The 21,949-nt window shown below is 46.2% G+C and overlaps 1 protein-coding gene across 31 annotated transcripts in view; it reads right to left on the reverse strand.

Moving 5' to 3' along the window:
- The window catches only part of LRRFIP1 (LRR binding FLII interacting protein 1), a 107,912-nt gene that overhangs the window by 58,814 nt on the left and 27,149 nt on the right, over positions 1-21,949 (reverse strand). For 23 of the 31 annotated variants that reach the window (XM_061460681.1, XM_061460671.1, XM_061460704.1 and 20 more), the window contains exon 2: positions 2,731-2,817. In XM_061460681.1, the coding sequence (XP_061316665.1) occupies positions 2,731-2,817 (87 nt within the window). Of the gene's footprint in view, positions 1-2,730; positions 2,818-11,608; positions 11,728-21,949 lie in introns of those variants that run through there. The other 8 variants (XM_061460611.1, XM_061460464.1, XM_061460654.1 and 5 more) reach the window with 5 other exon arrangements.

The raw sequence follows: 21,949 nt of genomic DNA on the forward strand, positions 1-21,949 counted from the left end.
TTCATAGATTACCAGACTGGTTTGGGTTGGAAGGGGCCTTAAAGCTCAGCCAGTTCCAACCCCCTGCCACAGGCAGGGACACCTTCTACTAGAGCAGGTTGCTCCAAGCCCCTGTGTCCAACCTGGCCTTGAACACTGCCAGGGATGGGGCAGCCACAGCTTCTCTGGCCAACCTGTGCCAGCGCCTCAGCACCCTCATAGTGGTTAGACCCTCAAAGTCCAATTTTTCTGTAATGGCAAGCAAAACATTAGCTAAATCACAGATGTAGACTCCCGATACAAAAATCGCTCAATTATTTAAAAAGAGGAACCTGCAGCAGAAGATTAAGAAATGCCATTAATAACAGACAGTGGGCAGGTAGAGGAGCCAATTTCCAGTCCAAATCCAAATTATTAGAACACCCTACTTCACTGCAAGCAAGAGCTAAATTGCCATGGTTATAGCTTGTAATGGTATCATCTGGAAACTTTTAACCCAGACCAGCAACATAAATATATTCTGAAGTAATCCATGTTCCACAAGAAGCTTGTGTGGGCATGTACATTGCTTTAAGCATGAGCAAGTACATGCACATGCAATAAATGTATTTATTGCTTTTTAACTTCCATAACTGCCCCTAAAAAGCCTTCTGAAGCAGTAAAACAAGTGCTTTAAGTTCTGGTTATACAATACAGCAGTAGTGGGAATGTGCTATTCATTCCTCTAAAAATTTTGAGAAGGAAAATGAAGATGGCAGAAGGTGTACAGACATCAGTACCCCAGTACATTCTCCTCCAAGGCAGGGGGAGGTGCCAGCTCTCTTGTGTTGATCCCCGCTTGGAATTTTCTGTATTTAAGTTTTCTTTTATTATATCTGCAAGACACCCATGGCCATGAAAAACTTCCTACAGGCACTCTTATAGGCTCCCCCTCTCATCTGGGGCTGACATTTCAAAGAGCATTTTATGCTCTTTGAAAAAGCTACAGAACAGTCGAGCTTGCAAAATATTAAACAAATGTGTAATCGCATTATGCCAGTGAATTACAAACCAAACTGTAGTGGAGAGCTGGCTTCACTTTCACTAAATCTAGTATTTCAGAGCAACACCCTGTAGAATTCAGGTTTTACCTATCCAAATTTTCACAGTTTCAGATCACCATTCTTCAGTTACTAACTGCAGGACCATTCAGACAAGTGCTAGTTTTCAACTTACTATGACACCCTTTGCAGCAGCAGCTTTTAATCTTCAAAGGGGTCATCAGTTCCATTAAAGTTATCTGCAAATTAGATGGTAAAACCACTGTCAGCTGCCATGACACTCGTATTTACTTTGCTGCCCAAACACAGCATCTATTGGTTGCTTACCACAGCTCTGCCAAAGGCTGCTCAGCAAGTCCCATCACTCAGGCCACAGGCACAGCAGGCAGCTTGACAGTATCAACGTCTATTTGCAGTCCAGGCCTTCTGACTGTGGTCCAGGTTGCAAGAAAACATACTTCAAAAAAGCTGAAGCCATAGCAGGAAAAGGCTCCTCTCCTCCACAAGCACTGTGCTTGCAGCAATGCTCTCCTGCAGCTCTTACTCCTGGTGTATTTGCACGTACATCTAACTTATAACACTGCTGTGGTTACAGGCTGCTAAGATACATTGAGACGTGCCTCAACTAGACAAGACACTCCAGCACAAAGCTGAGCATAGGCAAACTGCCCAAGTGCTTCCTTTGCAGGCACTGCTGCAGCCTCCACCAACACTAGTCTGTTATCACATGTCCATTCACTGTTTAAACGCTAAACTAAATCCTTCTCTGCACTCTAAAGCATAGATTTATATTTAGTCTTCCAACACCCTGCTCCCAAACTCCTTACTTCTTCCCTTTCCTTCAAAATTAATTTGAAAACAAATAAAGGTATTATTACTATTGACTCTGTTCTGCCTACTCTGCTGTCTTCATTAAAGACACATCAACAAATACCAGTTTTAAGTCCTCCTGGTTCAGCCCACCTGCGCCAACCCATGCTTGGGCCCCCAGTCTAATAGCACTAGTTTAGCTTCTGGAGGTTCAAACCAAATGCTGCTCTCAGTTTCTTGTAGTGAAAGAACATTTAGCACAGCACCTGTCAAATGCAGCAGGAGCAGAATAAGCCTTTTTGGTCTTTAAAATCATTCTGACAAGGGAAGCCCATGATGTCCCACACACTGACATGCAGAGGCACAGTAACTTTGCCACTGATATAAAATAACCAGCTCTTACAGAATTTTGGAAAGACTACACCAGGCATTTAATCCAAATGTTTTGCCAAGTTCAGTTTCTACCATTATTTCTGCCAACAGGAGACCACCGTTTTCACAAAACAGGGGAGACCACAATGCCAAATTCAAGACAATGAAGCAAAACAGGTTACAAGGAGATCTACACAAGGCCAAGTCTACCACATGAATTAGACTTCAAATGAACTGATAAGAACCTACCCCCCCCAATGCACACACATACAAGCTGCATACTTTGAGATTTAATATTAGACTTTGATTCCTAACCACCAGTGAATAATTATACTGGCTTCACCATGATAAAATTCTTGCCACAATCCATATTTTTTTCCAGGCTTGTTTATTTGCTCTTCTATGATGATCAACATTAGCAGACTATTACTGTTTCAGCGAAATACAGATCAACCCTTTGTTTCATGATCTCGGATTATACTCCGGAAAGAAGATGACCAAAACACCGCCCCAAAAGCCTTCAAAATACCTCTTTCTGCTGCCTCTCCAATTCCTTCATCCGGATCTCCCGTGCCTCTGCCCGCGCCGCTCGCTTTGCTGCGAGTCTTGCTTCAGCCTGCAAAGGGGAACACAGCAGTGAAATAAAAGCTGCACAATTCCACACGAAACACACTTGTTAAGCAGGGCATGAAATATGGAGACTTGACTTGGCAAGACTGTAAACACATCTGTAGGAGTTAATTCCCTATTGCAAGTAATGGCCCTGCCTCCCATAATTTGTTATGCTTCACAGCCAGGTAATACACCCTCGTGTGGGCACTACCCTCAGCCAGGGGTTGTGTTTCACAGCACTTTGCATTTCTTTAATTACTATTTGTGTGGATAGAGAGGAAACAGCAAGATTTGTTTATGAGAGGCAGGGTTTGCTCTTCCTCCCTCCCTTTGTGGTGCAGCTTATTTTTATTGATGAATTAATCTGACCAACAGCAAACACATTATGTGCCATCTTTCCTAACCACTGACGCTGCGCACATACACATGGGCACAGCACTCAGGTAAACGCCGCTGTTGAGCGTGACTATCCACAGCTAAGGCTGAAATGCTGGATGCTGGGGTGGGAGCAGGGAACCTGAGAAAACGCACTAACTCAAAGTCTCCAGACATCCGCATTCAAGTCCAAACCTCTCCGGAGTGGAAACCTGCCAAGAACCGGCCTCCTGGGAGATCTACAGTGCTTCCTCATTTCAGCCCAGCTGGAAGCACTGCAACAGCCTATACAGTGATATTTCTAAATATTCTGTGTTTCATCCCAGGCAAAGCTCTTCAGTCTTATAAAGAAACATGTAAAGTGAGCTCAGGCTCTGTACCCCACAGCTGGGAGCAGTATGCCCAGTGAAATCCAAGACAGCTCAGCAGGGAGCAAAAGGCATTGCTCAGCCAGTCGCCCCGGTGTTACACCCAACCCCTCTGCTTCTGAAACCTCTTACTGTAAGTACAGCGTCCAATTTAACAGGAACACTTGCAGTAATACGAAGGTAAAGCATACAAAAAACCAAAATGCCAGAGCTTCCACCAGCACTTCTGACCAGGAGGAAAACCAGAAAGAAGACAGGTGCCATTTTCCCTTCTATAAGTACAGTCACCACCTGAACCTATGGGAAAGGGCAACAACCTTCAAAACTACAACAGAAAACATGGGAAAAGTTTAAACAAATGAGTAGGTTGGTTGAAACTTTCAGCTAACAGAAAAGGGCCAATGAAAACCAAGCACAAGACAGTGTATGGGAGGACCAGGAGCCTTCCCATCACCCACATTCTACTAAACCCTACCCTAAACAGCCTCAATCCCTAAATACCTCCACAGCTCAGCTATCAACATTCTCCTTTGTTTCACTGCATTGCCCCTAGACACAAAACTAGTGGGCAGGCAGATTCCTCTGGATGACCATAGCAGCTCCCCATGGTGCAAATACGATCTATTTACATGAACAGTTTTTAATCATTGCAACACAGTCAATTTCAGTCTGAAACATTACTTACAAGAACAGAAAAACCTTCTCTGAGGGTAAAAAAAAGCCCATGGCAGAAAGAGAAAAGGGATTGTTTTGCACAAAGTGCTATTCTCTTTTCAGTTCATTGCTTAAATTTCAGGGTAACTGGCTCTGCCACAGACAGAAACCGCAAAATGCACCCTGTCTTGTACCTAGAGCAGACCTCTGTGCCTGCGCCCAAAACATGCCCCCTTCTCATCATCGCAGGGTGTTGTTACTTACAGAGACAAATGAAGGCAGGTTCCAGCGTACAGGCATGTAGGGGACTTGGATTAGATCTTAGGCAGAAGCTCTTCCCTGGGAGGGAGCTGAGGCACTGGCACAGGGTGCCCAGAGAAGCTGTGGCTGCCCCATCCCCGGCAGCGTTCAAGGCTAGGTTGGACACAGGGGCTTGGAGCAACCTGCTCTAGTGGAAGGTGTCCCTGCCCATGGCAGGGGTTGGAACTGGAGGAGCTTTAAGGTCCCTTTAACCCAAACCATTCCATGATGATTTGATGATTATAACAAGTGTTTTCAAGGGACCGTGTCTTCAAAAGCATTTGCCAACCTGAAGCAATTTGTCCAAAAAACAAACCAACAGCCCTGCTGCTGGGCAGACATGAGGTGGAATCCCTGCCAGGCAGTCCTGATTTACCTGCAATGTTTGCAATCGCTTATGACACCCACTATATAAACATAATCTAAAGATGTATGCTAAAGGTGAGAAATCATAGGACTGACCAAGTATGATACAGACTTTACGTGATCCATTTCTGTCGATTCAAAAATAAAGCTGCAGTACCTCAAGAAGCCCTACTCTGAGTCTACCCCACAATCAGTACCACTGTAAATAAAGGACACTGTCAGAGACAAGGGTTGCTCCAAGCTATTTACCACAGAAGGCTGCCAAGCAATTCATATGACACTGGGTAACAACCACCGTCTTCTGCCAGTAGCTGCGCAAACGCAACAGGATCATGTCCCAAGGAAGGAGAATCTTGCTCCAGGGACACCAGGTCATTCATGATTTTTTGGGGACAGAGGGAATAGGAGATATACCTTTCATTCCTTACAGTTTAGACAAACGCTCCCTCATCCCTGCAAACTGTAAGTAGTCTTAAGAAACAGCACAAAAATTAAAGTAAACCACTTTACTGTACACACATTTGCAAATCATACCTGATTCAAGTAAATCGAAGATAACAGAACTGTTTGTGGTGGAAGGGACCTTAAAGCTCATCCAGTTCCAACCCCTGCCACAGGCAGGGACACCTTCCACTAGAGCAGGTTGCTCCAAGCCCCTGTCTCCAACCTGGCCTTGAACACTGCCAGGGATGGGGCAGCCACAGCTTTGCCGGGCACCCTGTGCCAGCGCCTCAGCACACTCACAGGGAAGAGCTTCTGCCTAAGAGCTCATCTCAGTCTCCCCTCTGGCAGGTTAAAGCCATTCCCCTTGGCCTGTCCCTACAGGCCCTTGTCCAAAGCCCCTCTCCAGGTTTCCTGTGATCCCTCATATATGTAACCTGTCATTTATTAGTATAAATTTTAGTGCCAATCCATAGAGCACCTCTTATTCTATTTCAGCTTTGCAGCCCTCCACCTGCAAAGCCAATCTGCAAACCTGTAAGACATGCAAGAGGAAAAGCACATTTTCACTTAGTATTTTTGACTAACAATGCCTTACATTTTGGAATAAACATATTTTATATTTATGAAATTTTGTTTTCCCTCACTGCACGGCTCTTCAACATACAAACACGAGAAGCAGTATGTTCTGATCCTTTTAAACAGCTTCTGAAATTTAAAATCTGCCATTGGCACATACTGGTATGCTGGTAGGAAGTCAACAAATTGTTATTCCACACAGAATACTAGTGTATTAAAGCAAGTAATTGTTACCATATCAAAACAAAGGATTTGGAATCATTTGAGCTGGAAGGGACCTCGGGAAGTCTCCAATTCACCCTCCTGCTCAAAGCACAGTCAGGATCAAATTTGGATCACGCTGCCCAGCTGGCTTTCGAAAATCTCCAAGGCTGGCAGCTCTACAGCCTTTCCAGGTTCCTGCTTCACTGCCTGACCATCCTCACAGGGAATTAACCCCAAATCATGTCAGAACCCACTCTCAGTTTAAAATCACTGTTTCATTCTCTTGTTATGCATCCCATAAGACAGCCTGGTTCTTGGCTTCTTTAGTAACCTCAGACTGTATGTCAGAAGGCTGCTGTTGATTCCTACCTTATGGTCTGGTGCTGTGCATTAAATCCTGTACATAAACTGGTAGTTACATTTTTTTAAACATGCTCTCAGCGGTGTCCGGGTGCTATTTAGATGATTACAGAGTTATTTTCATTGTGGTTCCTGATGAAATCACCACCTCTTCTGCACTGGACAAAGGTGGTTTGTAAGGTACAAGCCATCCTTCTCTAAAGGGTTTTTGAAGCCACAGCAAAATGAGACTACAGGTGACAAGAAATATGCAAAAAGAAGAAATTCTCAGTGCAATGATGTGATCAATACAATAAGCAATGGTCTCTGCATACAAATAGCACTGATAAAATGATTAAGCATGAACCAAATACTTCCAAATAAAATCTACTTTGCTTCCTCAGGTTAGGTTGGTTAAGCAAGACTGAACATGCTCTCACTCATCATCCATCTTCCCCTGGCACTTTAACAAAACAGGACCACTAGAGCCTGCAGAAGGGTAAGTCAGAGCTCCCAAATACTTACAGTTCCCCAAGAAAGTCCTCATCTGACAAAGAACAAAACCAGTCCCCAGCTGCAGAAATCAAGCATCCCACCTCAGTGCTCCCAAACCCTTCTCCTCCAAAGCTATGCATGAGCCTCTGGAGAGTGCTCTCCAACCTGGTTTGCAGCAAGCTATAATCAGGTTGGTCATTCAGTGATCAGCGTGTGCCCCTCCTGATCCCCTTTCTACCATGCTTTAGTTGATAGAATTACTTTTTCAGAATGGAATTCTTTTATATCCTGTAGGTAACACTGGTAACAAACCTGGCATCACTTGTGAGCTCAGAGGAAGTAAATCAATTGGGGCAGGGAGGAGACAGCACCTAACGCTTACTGTGTATGATTTTATCAAAGATAACCAAAGTCTCGTAGCAACCCAAACACCCAGCAAAGTCTGCAGCAAGTGTGGAAGACAAACAGGAACCATTACATAAGAATTTCCCTGTGCATAACCGTAGCTCAGCTACTGACAGGAGCAGCTACCCGATCAGCAACCCATGTGGCACGGATGCTCCCAATACAAGCTCCACTGTCACCTACAGACTTTTAGACTAATGCATAAGAGTGTAAGATTTATTACAGACCTTTTCCTCAAAAGCAGGGGGATGACTAAACTTGCACAAGATTGTCAAACCACACTCTTTGAAAGTCTTGGACTCTGCTTTCACATTAATAGTTCTGTGCTATAAATACCTTAATTTCTTGCGCACCCTGCAAACAGCAGCTTTAATTTCACACTTCTCTCTCTGTGCTGACTAAACCAAAACAGGCTTTGCTTGGATGACTTTGGCCTTCATCGAGCCCAAGCATTTGCCAGGACCCAGAATCAAGGACAGTCAGTAGAAGAGACTGACACCACAGCCTGCAAGAGACACAGCGGAACACCAGGCCAGCAGGTCAAGGGAGGGGATTCTCCCCCTCTGCTGTGCTCTGGGGAGACCCCCCACGCAGTCCTGAGCCAGCTCTGGGCCAACAGCACAAGAGGGCCATGAAGCTGTTGGAGCAAGTCCAGAGGAGGCCATGGAGATGCTGCGAGGGCTGGAGCAGCTCTGCTCTGGAGCCAGGCTGAGAGAGCTGAGATGGGTCAGCCTGGAGAAGAGAAGGCTCCTTAAGGGGAGACCTTAGAGCAGCTCCAGTGCCTGAAGGGGCTGCAGGAAACCTGGAGAGGGGCTTTGGACAAGGGCCTGTAGGGACAGGACAAGGGGAATGGCTTTAACCTGCCAGAACAGGGGAGACTGAGATGAGCTCTTAGGCAGAAGCTCTTCCCTGTGAGGGTGCTGAGGCGCTGGCACAGGGCGCCCAGAGAAGCTGTGGCTGCCCCATCCCTGGCAGTGTTCAAGGCCAGGTTGGACACAGGGGCTTGGAGCAACCTGCTCTAGTGGAAGGTGTCCCTGCCCGTGGCAGGGGTTGGAACTGGGTGAGGTTTAAGGTCCTTTTCAACCCAGACCACTCTGGGAGATTCTATGATCATGAAAACAGTAATAAATTCATGCAAACTTCTGAAATTCAGACTACAAAGGATAAGATGAAAGGCCCCAGTTTGCCAGCAGAAATAACAATTCAACGGATTCAAAACAAAGAAAAGAAAAATCGCCAAGATCAATGGAAGTAATCTTAATCTAAAATTCACTAGTGACTCAGTGAGCAAGCAAAACAGGCCTCAACCAAAAGTGACAGATCACTGGCAAAAACAGAGGACTAAAAATATGAAGCCTAATTGCTCTCATTACAAAGCTTTTGTAATTTCCCTTTTATCAAGTACTGCTCATCTGACAAGGAGGACTGGCATCTTTCAGCCAATCTGTGCATCTCAAAAAAACCCATCAAGCCTAATAAGGGGCCTCTGCAAAGCCCTGTGGGCACACAAGGAGATGACAACCATGCTGCCGAGGTGAAGCTGAAATGCACATCAGCTGAAAAACAATTGCCTTAATTTATGTAACTCATTCAAATACTACAACTGCATCTCTTGCACTTTTATCTTATGATTGCAGTTGCACAGAGCGATTGATAGCCACAAAGCCCTGAAACAAGTATACTGCTGCACTGAAAAATGGTCATTGCTTTTGTAAGTCCCTTGCTCAGCACTTGACACTCCTGCTTAAAGGGTCACTAGTTTTAAAATTGTTGAGTTCTCTGCAGCAGATCTTTATTCTGCCTCAAGGAGTTCAGCACATTTAGCTCTGAACAGGGAAAAACTAAGTAGGTTGTAACCTCTTCACTACTGAAGTGCAACTGCATCTGAAAAAAAGCCAAACCAGATCATAGCACCACAGACAGGTTTGTGCTGGAAGGGACCTTAAAGCTCCTCCAGTCCCAGCCCCTGCCACAGGCAGGGACACCTTCCACTAGAGCAGGTTGCGCCAAGCCCCTGTGTCCAACCTGGCCTTGAACACTGCCAGGGATGGGGCAGCCACAGCTTCTCTGGGCACCCTGTGCCAGCGCCTCAGCACCCTCACAGGGAAGAAGAGCTTCTGCCTAAGAGCTCATCTCAGTCTCCCCTCTTCCACGTCCCTCTTGTGCTGCTGCCCCAGAGCTGCGGGATCAGGGCTGCAGGGGGGTCTCCCCTTCATACAGCAGAGGGGCAGGATCCCCTCCCTGTGCTGCTGCTCACGCTCTGAGGGTGCAGTCTAGCACACGGCGGGGTTCTGGGCTCAAGCGCACACTGAAACAGGGTCATGGGGTGCTTCTCGTTAACCAATACCAAGTCCTTCTCCTCAGGGCTGCTGCAGCCCATCTCCCCCAGCCTGCAGTTGTGTGGTTATTTGGTATCCACAGGAAAGGGTGAGAGGAGTCTTCTGCTGTCTGCAGCACGAGGAAGTGGGGAGGAGTAGGGGTGCGAGATCTGCACCTGCTGAGGAGTTACCCTCTCATGGCTTTACACCCCACGCATCAAGACGAGCAGAGGTCTGGTTGCACCCACAGCCAGCACTGCTGGGCCTGGTGTAGAGAGCACATTGGTTACGGAAGCGAGAGCTTCCTGGCTGCGAGCACAGTGACAGGGAAGCTGCACATTCATTATCATTTTGATGACAGAATTATTTAGGTGACTTTGTTAGGTAGAGGATAATGACACACATCCTGAAGGTGTGTATTCCCTATGCAATGCCTAAGAGCTCATTGTTCAACTGGGAGCCCCAAGAAACAGCCAACAAAGACAGGAAATTATGAGATCTTTTGAGCAGTGAAAAATGACTGTTGACTTGCCACAAAGCTACACACGTAAGAGGTTTCGATCTATACAAAGCACCCCTTAATTCCAACGTGCACAAAATTATCTGCTTTTAAGACTAGTAATCAAAGTTAGTACCATGGTTTTTTGCGGAAGACAGTGTTAGTTTGCCAGCACCAAACCACGGACAGAGTTCTCTGATCCCACTGTCAGAGCAGCTTTAAAACACAAGACTGCCCGATTAAATTACACCTGCTTTCTGTATGCAACTACTATTATGTATTTCTGCAGTAACTATGCTCAGGCCGATTTAAACTGCTTGCCAACACACTTAAGGTGGAGCCAGCAAGTCACTTTTGGGGCAAGCATTCTGTTACTGTGCATGTAAAGGCTTTTCCTCAAATGATAAAGAACTGCTCACTCTATTTACACAAGTCATACGCCATCAGACAAAAGAAATCTGGTAAGGTTTGCTATACTTCGACCGAATTTAAAGTCTATTTAGAGAAGCAGCACTTGATTTACAATACTTCTGTGACACAGCTGTCAGGTAAAACTAGTGCTACCCCACGGCAATGACTTTCCACCTTCACTTGAGTTACAGGTGACATAAAACAGTGAGTTCCAGGAGCTCACCATAAGTTTACATGCCCTCCTCAGCGTCCAAACAAGAGTCTATAAATAACTTGCATGTTTAGAGGTCATACCAGCATATTCAACTGACATTTTTTGCATCTGAGTTATAAATGCAAACATACTTTGCACCACTTGACAAGGAGCCTATGAATCACGCAGGGCTTGGTCAGTTCGCATCCTGCTTAACTCCTCACCTTTCTCTTAAATATGAGTTAGTATTAAAATCCAACATGATCATGAACCTTAACCTACTCAAAGATTCCCTTCCAATACCCACGTCCCAGCACTGCTGGTGAGGCAGACAGGCCCATGACAGGCTTGTCAAACAGCTCCTATCCCTCCATACAGCCACGGTGGTGAGCCCAGGTGATGGTTTATGTCAGCAGATGACTAATCCACCCATTAACAGCTTACAGTCACACCGGGCTGCTCTGAAAGTTTACTCAGAAAACAGGTAAGAGGCTCAGTTGCCCTATCTGCTCCTGTACCGCAAGGAGCAGCAAGCACCATGTGTTCTACCTCTGATTTTCAGAAGAAAGCCTTTAAAGCACTGGCTTCCTCCTGCAGCTGCCAGCGGCGGCAGGAAGTGCCCACTAGCACCGCTGCAGAGCTGCTGCCAGTTACACGCTGCCTCCAGAATGCAACCGAACCACAACGTGCACAGGAGCCCGGACACCCCCTGCACACTCCCCAGCACCTCGGTCACTGCCTTCGGGCTGAGCCAGCTCCGGCACACGCGAAGGGGAAGCCCGCGGGCGCTCACGGGGGCTGCCCTGGCCGGGGCACACCTGTGCTGCTGCCCCCGCGGCCTCGCTTACCTGCTCCCGGGCGGCCGGGCTGAGGCACTCCGACACCGCCTCCATGGCCGCGGCTGCCGCTCGCTCCCGCCGCCGCCGCCACTCCGCGCGCAGGAAGCCGGCAGGCCAAACCGGGCCGGGCCGGCCCTCGGGGGCGGGGCGCTGCCGGGGAGGCCCCGGGGAGCCCGCGGGCGGGTGCGCGCTGGGGGCTGGTCCCTGCTGCGGAGGGCGCGCGTAGAGGCACAGAGCGGTTTGTGCTGTAGGGACCTTAAAGCTCACCCAGTTCCAACCCCTGCCACAGGCAGGGACACCTTCCACTAGAGCAGGTTGTTCCAAGCCCCTGTGTCCAACCTGGCCTTGAACACTGCCAGGGATGGGGCAGCCACAGCTTCTCTGGGCACCCTGTGCCAGCGCCTCAGCACCCTCACAGGGAAGAGCTTCTGCCTAAGAGCTCATCTCAATCTCCCCTGTTCTGGCAGGTTAAAGCCACTCCCCTTGTCCTGTCCCTACAGGCCCTTGTCCAAAGCCCCTCTCCAGGTTTCCTGTAGCCCCTTTAGGCACAGGAGCTGCTCTGAGGTCTCCCCTTAAGGAGCCTTCTCTTCTCCAGGCTGACCCAGCCCAGCTCCCTCAGCCTGTCTTCATATTTAGCAGAGCTTCAGCTCCTCTGACCATCTTTCTGAGATGGGTATGACTAGACAGACACTAGCTTTTTAAGGGTGTAAAAAAAAGAAGAGATAGATTAATACCCACTTTCAGACAACGCTCTTTAGGTTCTGTGAGTACTGCCCTGCTCCCCCAAGTGACAGTGATATAGCAGGCAAGGACCGGGAGAGAGCTAACAGCTCTCAGCTGAATGATGCTAAATGGCTTTGGCAAGCAATCAAGTAAAATGCACCCCTGGCTTCCCAGATCATGGCTCAGCTCCTGTAGTTACAGAACTGTATGCACTTGGTTTTTATTTAGCGCTGTCTAAAGGATCCAGCGGAGTGTCAAGTGCCAGGAGGAGCAGGAAGAGTGTGTATGTAGGAATACAGAGAATTTCTGGCAAAATTTGCCAGGACCTGCTTGGAAATCCCAGCAGAATGAGCTTCACTTCATGTCAGATCAATTCAGGCATGCTGAAGTGTCTTTTGAATGCTGTGAGCTCCGTGTTACTGAAAAATGGAAGTTGGCTGGTATTAAAAAGACCTCCCAATCCTTCAGTTCCTTACCCACCAGGTCAGTGGGACACTTACATGTTTGAATTTACCCTGAGGTATGTAGGATACCTTACTTGTACTTCATCAAATAAGCCAAATAAAACCAAGTATTTTTGCTGCTGTATGGACTTAGAAAGTAGTTAGAAAAAGGTGTATGTGGGGGTCCTCAGTAATTTATGCCTTGTACAGGAAGTACTTGCATCTCTAGAATTTTTTCTAAGCGACAGATAGTACAGTACTTGTACAGATTTACCAGTGAATGTAAGGGGTAGATAATTCTCATTAACCAAGAAAACTGGAACAAATTGTCTATTTTAAGGTAAGATGAAAATATGCATAATTTGTCCTTAATGGTGGCTTAAGCCACAACACTGAGTTACAATGCTTCAGATTTACATGGTTAACATCACTCCCCTTCTCTATTAAAACTTCTACATACAAGCAAGGCACATTGGAAGAATTAACACCAGAGCCTGACCCTCGCTACCTTGGGGTGAGATGCCATAGTCCAGAAGTGCCTTCTTCACAGCTGACAACGGGGCTTTTTGGATTTCTGCAATGCTTGACAGTGTTTACTGCACCAAAATTAAAAGCTGAGCAGTGTCTGGGGATTAGGCCTCAACTTCTGTGGGATTCAGGGCCAGTCACAGAAGATGGACCTGCTTGGCATTGCGGGAGCAGTAGCAATTCCCAGGGACATCTCCAGGCAGGTCACTCAGCTGGGGCAGGACATGCCAGGGTCTTCCCACAGTTATTGTACACCTGTGGTGGTCTTTGCTAAGGGGCTCAGAACTGTAGGGTACAGTACCTGAATAGGAAAGTATTTCCTGATCACGTTATGTTGGCCTAGTGCCTCTTCAGTATAAACCTTCCTGGGGATGAAATGGGTGTCAGTTAAACACAAATTTAATTTACAGACATTGTTGACTGCCTATGAAGTGTGCTGGGCAGACTATACTGCCTAGCTTCCCTTTCCCCTTTCATCTTGACTATTTTGCTTATGCAGGCATACCCATCATACCCTCCAGCTAGCAGGTTCACCAAGAAGAAACTTCACACAAGGCTACAGTGTACCACTGAATCTCCAATCACCAACTTTCAGAGTAGCTTAAGACTGACTTTTTCTAATTAAAAAAAACAGTACTTTTGAGGCAGGTGATCATGTTCCTGCTTCACAGGAACATCAATTATTTCTGTGGCTGTTTATTTTCATACACATATTGAAGTGGACTTAAGACAGTTCAGATTTACTTTTTTAAAGCAAAGTTGTGTCCTTTACCCTGTATTGAAGGAAAAAACAGCATGTAGGCTCAGGGGTTTCAAGTTGTAACGAAAGATGGAGGCTTTGGAGACCTTATGACAGCCTTTCAGTACTTAAAGGGGGCTTAAAGGAACAATAAACTGTTTACCAGGGTCTGTAGGAATAGAACAATGAGTAAAGATTTTAAACTGGAAGACAGAGAGTAGATATAAGGAAGAGGGGTGGTGATGATGGGGACAATGAGGGTGCTGAGGCACTGCTGGCACAGGGTGCCCAGAGTAGCTGTGGCTGCCCCATCCCTGGCCATGTTCAAGGCCAGGTTGGACACAGGGGCTTGGAGCAACCTGCTCTAGTGGAAGGTGTCCCTGCCCGTGGCAGGGGTTGGGACTGGATGACCTTTAAGGTCCCTTCCAACACAAACCAGGCTGGGATTGTATGACTTCAGTAAAACCACAGTCTGTTTTACAAATGCAACCCTTTCCCTACCTTATAAGCAGGGTTTCTCCCTGTGCCAGGGTGCAAGTTAGACATCTGTAACGTCCTTTATTTAAAGGAAGAGTGTGTGGCCTTTCCAGGGACAGTGGGACACGGCTGGGGTCCAGGGACTGTAAATGAATCCAGTTGAACTATTGCCCCCAAATGTAAAATAGTGCCAGCCCATCCAAATTAGCTAAAACACTGTCAGCTGCATGGCAGCACTGGGAAAAGAGATTCTCCACACTGGGCTGCCAGCTCATGGGAAACTGAGCTCTGTTGCTGGGTGGAGGCTTTGCCGGGCTCCAGGACCCACACCCGCTGCCTGGGAAGGAGAGCACAGGGTTTAGTTGCTAAAGGGCAATGTGTTGTGCTTGTCCCTGCAACCGGAGAAAATCTGGTGCCAGGAAGAGATGACTCTCCTTGAGTTCTATTGTTGCTGCTGCAAAATTGCAATGGATAAAATGAGCTGCTTCAGCTTCAGTAATTCTCCCTGAGGTGAGAGTTGCCTCCTGCCTGAGCTCTTGTCCCTGCAAGAAGTGAAACTGGGGGGGAACTCAAATCAGGTGAACATTTTTGGATGAAATCAGCTGAACTCAAATGTGGCACTGATTTCCGTGGAGCTCAGACTGTGCCTTGCATTGTTCTTGGGGTATTGTCCCATTTAGTGCCATTTACAAACACCTGTGTCCTCTAATCCCTCTGATCTTTCCCTTCATGCTTTTTAGGCTCACCCAGCTCATCACAAGAGGCTTTTTGAAGCTGCTACTCCCAGCTCCTCTCCTGCAGCATCCCCACACCCCAGCTCCATTCCCTGCTGGGTTTCCCAGCCTTTTCTTTTGCTCCTCTTCCTTTTTTTAACTAACTGCTTAGAGCGTGATGCTGTTGCTTAAAGACTAAAGCCAACACCAGCCTCTCCAGTGGTCAGCACCTGGGTTAAGCTCAGCTCCGCACAACCCAATGCATCTCAAGGAGGCAACTGCGGCAAATTAACAACAGTTTCCTGGTTTATTTCTGCAATGCAAATGCTACTCTGTGAATATGGATTTATAAGCATTGGTTCAAGTGCCTCTGAGTGTTACCTGCAGCTTGGATATGCCGCCTGGAGGGTGGGTGTATGCTGAGTGAGGAAGTGTTCTGTTGGTGCTGGGGGTTATCTTCCTCTAGCTTAAAAAGGAGATTGTGAGCTTCAAAACTGTTCTCAGAATTGCTTTTTCAGGTACAAAAGCTCATTGCACGGTCCAGTGGGGACTGTAAGGTAATTGGTGTGATGGGTGGAGAAGGAACACTAAAGAGCATCCAAAGGAGCGTGAGCAGCAGCTCAGGGAAGGGATTCTCCCCCTCTGCTGTGCTCTGGGGAGACCCCCCTGCAGTCCTTATCCAGCTCTGGGGCAACAACGCCAGAGGGACGTGGAGCTGCTGGACTGAGGCCAGAGAAGGGATGGAGATGCTGCAAGGGCTGGAGCAGCTCTGCTCTGGAGCCAGGCTGAGAGACCTGGGCTGGGTCAGCCTGGAGAAGGCTCCTTAAAGGGAGACCTCAGAGCAGCTCCAGCACCTAAAGGGTTACAGGAAACCTGGAAAGGGGCTTTGGACAAGGGCCTGTAGGGACAGGACAAGGGGAATGGCTTTAACCTGCCAGAACAGGGGAGATTGAGATGAGCTCTTAGGCAGAAGCTCTTCCCTGTGAGGGTGCTGAGGCGCTGGCACAGGGTGGCCCAGAGAAGCTGTGGCTGCCCCATCCCTGGCAGTGTTCAAGGCCAGGTTGGAGACAGGGGCTTGGAGCAACCTGCTCTAGTGGAAGGTGTCCCTGCCTGTGGCAGGGGGTGGAACTGGATGAGCTTTAAGGTCCCTTCCAACACAAACCAGGCTGTGACTCTATGAAATAGAGTTAACTCAGTGCACAGCTCTCATAACTGTGCATCTCCCATTTGAAATAGGACATTGTAAGAATGACATTAGTTCAGGGAGATATCTAAGCAGGAACAAGGCTCATGGTGGAAATACACATTACATGGAATACAATGCTAAACTGAGCATGAGAAAAGCAGGTAACAGGAGATGTAGAAGCAGGGGGGAAGTCAGCAATTTTCAGTTTGAGAAAGCTGGGAGGTTCAGTGTGAGCACATCATGGGTATGTCTGAGCAGGGAAAAAAGGCAGCAAACACCACACAAACAAACCCCACAAAAAGCCCCACCAGCATGACTGTGCTTAGGACAGCAGCTCCGGTTGTGATGACACAGACTTGCGCTTACCTCTCCATGTGGATCACACTTCCCTTTTGCAAACATGCAGATGCAAACCCCACCATGCTTGCACACAACACCACACATTCCTCCACAAACACAGGTCTTAATCCTAAAAATCACTTTCGCAGAACTGCGTCCTTTTACCTCTAACTCAAAGGGAGCTGTGTCAAAAGGAAGGTCTTCAAAGTTTTTTCCAGCCTAACTGGGTCTGTGATTCTTAGAATTTTGGCAATATCCCTCCAGATCACATTTACTACTGTCCCTCCAAGTGTTGGTAACAGAAAGTAAGTTTCTTCTTGTGGAGAAAAAGGATGGCAAGAACTTCACACTGGCAGGAAAGTTTGGTTTCTCTGCCTTTTTGAGGGTTCAGAATCTTGTTCTTCTCATGTTCCAGAAGCCTATAAAAAAAAGAATTCTATGGAGTAACACCCATGTGAAGTCATGAAGACAGAAAAAGCCCTACGCATGCATCTCACTTCATCATCCCTGGCTGCTGTGGGCATCCTGGCACCCTTGCAGCTCAGCTGGCAGAGTTAACAAAACCTCCTTGTAAACCGTAACCAAGGCAATGAACTCGAGTATACACAACTAAGTGCTGCTTAGGAAAACAATGTCCGGTTTTCATAAGCAAAGTGCATTGCCAGTATCAACAGAGGTTTTTCTGTTGAGGCTTGAACATGACACAGCGAGGAGGAGGAAGGAAACTGCTGAACCAGACACAAGTGCTTCTTGCTGCACTCAAGTCAGACAGACTGAATGATAGTGGAGAAGCTTGAAGACTCCTGGGTAGCCTAATGCATGGCATGATTATCATTCACCTCAGGGAATCCAGCTTCCAAACTCAAATGCAATGCTGTCATGAACATTCAGATAGCATTAATGCCTCACTGCCATCAGAAAGCTTCAGAAATCTGAGATACTGATGTATGAAGAGATAGATGATCTTTCAGTTTTAGAAAGACCAGATTTAAGAATAGTTCTCATAAGCTAATAAATTCCATACCAAGTCTTAAAACTTTCCTGTTCCTTTGCTCAATCATGGGGAAGATACAAAAAACAACCCAACAGAATTGTAAAAGATGAGACCAAAATCCCACACTTTGGTTCAGAGCATTTCACACAACCCGAGTACACAAAGACTTGTGTAACACACAAACAGAAACCCACCAAACAACAAAACCCCATATGCAAAAGTAATCCAGTGAGGGACTTACTTGTAGGAAAGTGCTTCTCTGCCACCTCCAAACCTCACCAGCTCCAAGGAGCTGGAAGCTGCATTAACAACCATTGCCACCATGACTGCAGACAGCAACATAAGGTGGGGAAAGAGAAGGAGCATTTGAAAACTCTGGGAGTGCCACAGTTTCCTCCTCGAGCTCTCCAACTCGACACACACAAAAGGCAACCAACATCCAATTCACAGGAAAAGCCAAGTCCAAAAATTCAGACTGAGAACTAAAACAGAATTATGTTTTCAACTCAAAATATTTGACTATATTCATGACAGAGAACAGACCAGTCTGGCATTGGAAATCATCAGAAATCATCTGAAATCAGAGCTTTAAAATCCTTTGCAAAACACAGAAGAATCTCATTATCAAATAGCTTCACAACAAATTGACAGTTCCTGCTGAGAAAGGTCCAGTTTTCTGATACAAAGGGCCAGTTAGGACACCCACAGAGGAAACCTGACAGTAAGAACTGTTACACTGCTTCCCAAGACAACCCTAACTGCAACCTAAACCTATTTTCCTGAATGGGACTCATTCACACAATGCAATCTGACAAGCCTGAAGGTTGGTGGCTCATTTGAAGGTTTTCTATGGCAAGTTTTCCTGCAAGGACATTCCGCAACTGATTCCTTTTTTTTTTTAAAGTTCCTCAGAATGCCAGAGCTTTGTTTTTCTTTTTTTCTCATTAATTCCCAAGCACTGGGAGCAGGGAGTACGAACAGGCAGATGTTCCCCTCTGACATGCCAATGATGCTGTTGTGTGTCCTCTGTGTTTGAGGGGTCAGCATTCTTGGTCTTCTTGCTTAAGATTTTGAGCCAAAGTGTAGGAAGAGACAGAGGGGAAGAGACCCACAACTAATGGGGAATTTCTCCAAGACCACTGTCCACTCTGGAGAAACATTTGCTTATGTGTTTGCCAAAAAACAATAAATTATATCTCAGAGATACAATTTAAGCATGTGATCAGTGTTGTTGACATGGACCTTCCCCCCCAGCCATAAAGAAGAAGAATGTTTATTCTGCAGAGCACTGCAGTGAACAGTGTGTACAAATTTACAATGTAAAAGACGATTAGGGAGTTGTGTCCTACTTCATAAATTATACTGCCATGCAGTCACATGGGGCCACTGCTAAAAATACAGTCTAGAGAATAACTGAAATCCATCATGAGCTTGTATGGATTACCCAAGTAAATCCTGCCACAAGGAACTGATCTTCTTCACTATGAGGATGCTGAGACACTGGCAGGGGTTGCCCAGAGAAGCTGTGGCTGCCCCATCCCTGGCAGTGCTCAAGGCCAGGTTGGACACAGGGGCTTGGAGCACCCTGCTCTAGTGGAAGGTGTCCCTGCCTGTGGCAGGGGTTGGAACTGGATGAGCTTTAAGGTCCCTCCAAAACACAAATCAGCCTGGGATTCTGTGATTTTAAAACACCTCTTAAAAGTGAGGTATTCTGTAATAATTTCCATAGATCCTTGCTGTGTTTTAGAGGCATTCATTACATTTATTAGCTTAGGAAACACTTGGGTTTTGTTTTTTTTTCTTTTTTGTTTTTTTGGTCCCCCTTCTCTTGTCTTGGAGTTTAAAAATTACATTGTTGTAAAACATACAAGTTACTCAGGAAGGTGATATGGTCTCTTTCCCTCTGCTCCTTTGTCCCATACCTTCACATGCATGCTAATACTAAAGAACTTGTCAGCAACTTCCTCAGCGACTAACGCCTGGTGTGGTCTCTGTTGCACTGTTGGGCTCCCCTTGCATACTAAGCCCTCTCTCAGCTGGAGATGGGTTAGCTGCAAAGTAAATCCCACTTTGAAATGCACTGTACTTGCAGTAGGAGGGAGAAGTGCTTGAATCACATCCTTCAATTCAAACAAACCTTCTTCATGAGAAAATGCTGGAGAGTTCTAAGTGACTTCAGAGGCAAGATTCAGAAGAAAGTTACATAATGCTGTAGAAAACCTACAGAATCCTGTAAAAATAAGATTTTCATAAGCACTGTAGCTCCAGAGCCTGGAGAATGGGGAGATAACTGTACATAGCAGTTAAAGTAGTATGCCCTATTTAGAAATAACTGAATTGTCCTGTTTCCATACTTGGAAAAAGCAGAACAGGGATGAAAGAACAATTCCAGCACAGGATGTCAGCTGGCAGCTCTGCAGAAGCATGCTAGAGCTATAAACCCCTAACACTTTCCTATAGGTAGTATATTCAGCAGAGAATCAATGCAGTATCATAGAATGGTTTGGAAAGGTCCTCAAAGCTCACCCAGTTCCAACCCCTGCCACGGGCAGGGACACCTTCCACTAGAGCAGGGTGCTCCAAGCTCCATCCAGCCTGGCCTTGAACACTGCCAGGAATGGGGCATTCACAACATAACTTCTTCACAATGCGTGTTTTCTCTCCAAATAGCTCTGGTCAGCAAGTAGTTGCTCCCACCAGAGAGGAATCCGGACACTCCTCGACAGCAGTTACCTTTAACAAAACCACGTTTTGTATGCCCTGTATAATACTGCACCCATTTGGATCAAGACCCTTACTCATGAGAAATAAGTTTTGTAGGAACCTTGGAAACAGCTGGATCACTCATTCAAGTACATGAATCAGAGATGTTGAAGCTACAATTATACCTAGAAAGGAAAATGAATAAATCAAGCCCACTAGCTGACAGGATCTCACCAGAGAAGCACACAGTTTCCCAGTGTTGCCTCTTGCAATACTTATTTATGTGAAGCTACATTCAGTGGTTTCTTCCACTTGCTTTACCCAACTCTGTATAAAAAGGAAGAATATTCTCTTCTAGAGTGACCACACTGATCCTTTTAGTTCTCCCTGTATTAGATCAGCAGTATTTAGCAGCAACTGTTTTCCCTGTATAAAACTTCAATAAGGCTGCACCTCAAAACACAATTAGAACAGCTGTATTCCAGAGTACTTTTTGCATGCTGTATTTGTTTGATTGTAGAACCTTTAATTACAAGCTTTTGTAATTAAAGTCACACAAGACTTCACTGCAGATTTTAGAGGGCATAAAGCCATCTGGCTGAAAGAGGGCCAGGATGTAAACAGGGCTACTTAAGGGAGATAGGAACTAGTAAAACCCCTCCACAGCAAGTCCGTAGCACATACACCTCAAAAGGCTTTAAATCTTTCTTCATAACAAAGTGTGTGTTTGGCATTCTGGTTTTCATTCTTTAGAGAAAAAAACCAGTATGTTTGCTGTAAGATAAGCACTAGGGTTAATGAGGTAGTGCAAATGAATTGGTAACATACAGTAATGGACAACTGCTGCTTAACCCCAATATAAATATAAAGTGAAATAGTAAGTGAAAAACACAGAAAGTGAAAGATGCAAGGTAAGTTACCACCTTAATGACCCTGCCCTTTTGATAGTTCAGCATCTTTGTGTGATACCACAACTAAAAAGGTGAATTATGGTTTTGGTGCTCATCTGACATTTCTTTACAGTGAGGGAGCAAAGCTACAACCAGCGCTTCCCTCCCAGGAGCAGCCCACAGGCACCCAGCACATGGGGAGGTCAGCAAGAAGGCTCTCAGTAAGGAAGTACACGTGCAAAATCAACTGATCCATTAGTAAAGATAGCTGAAGAGCAGACACATTTATCTTGACCAAGCTCAAAGGGAAAGTAAGCACAGCAATCAAATCTGGAGCCTGCAATATGCAGCAATATTTCATCCAGCTTCCTTACAGCATAAACACAGGTTGGGGAGGGTGCCGGGGCTGGGCAATTGCAAACATCTTTTTGAACATGGACATAAATGAGAAGTTCTGTTCCTGACTAGTACAGCTATTAGAAATATAACTAAGAACTGACATTCAGCGTGGTCTGTTTGACAGCTCTGTACTCTTCGCTGGACTGCAAATCTCATCTGAATAAAAGCTGGCAAATATTGAACATACAGCACATAACATCTCTGCACTTACAGCAC

The sequence above is a fragment of the Pezoporus flaviventris genome, unplaced genomic scaffold (assembly GCF_033815535.1).
Source record: "Pezoporus flaviventris isolate CSIRO_AGI_PZ_B2104156 unplaced genomic scaffold, CSIRO_AGI_Pfla_v1 ptg000001l, whole genome shotgun sequence".
Taxonomy (NCBI): Eukaryota; Metazoa; Chordata; class Aves; order Psittaciformes; family Psittacidae; genus Pezoporus; species Pezoporus flaviventris.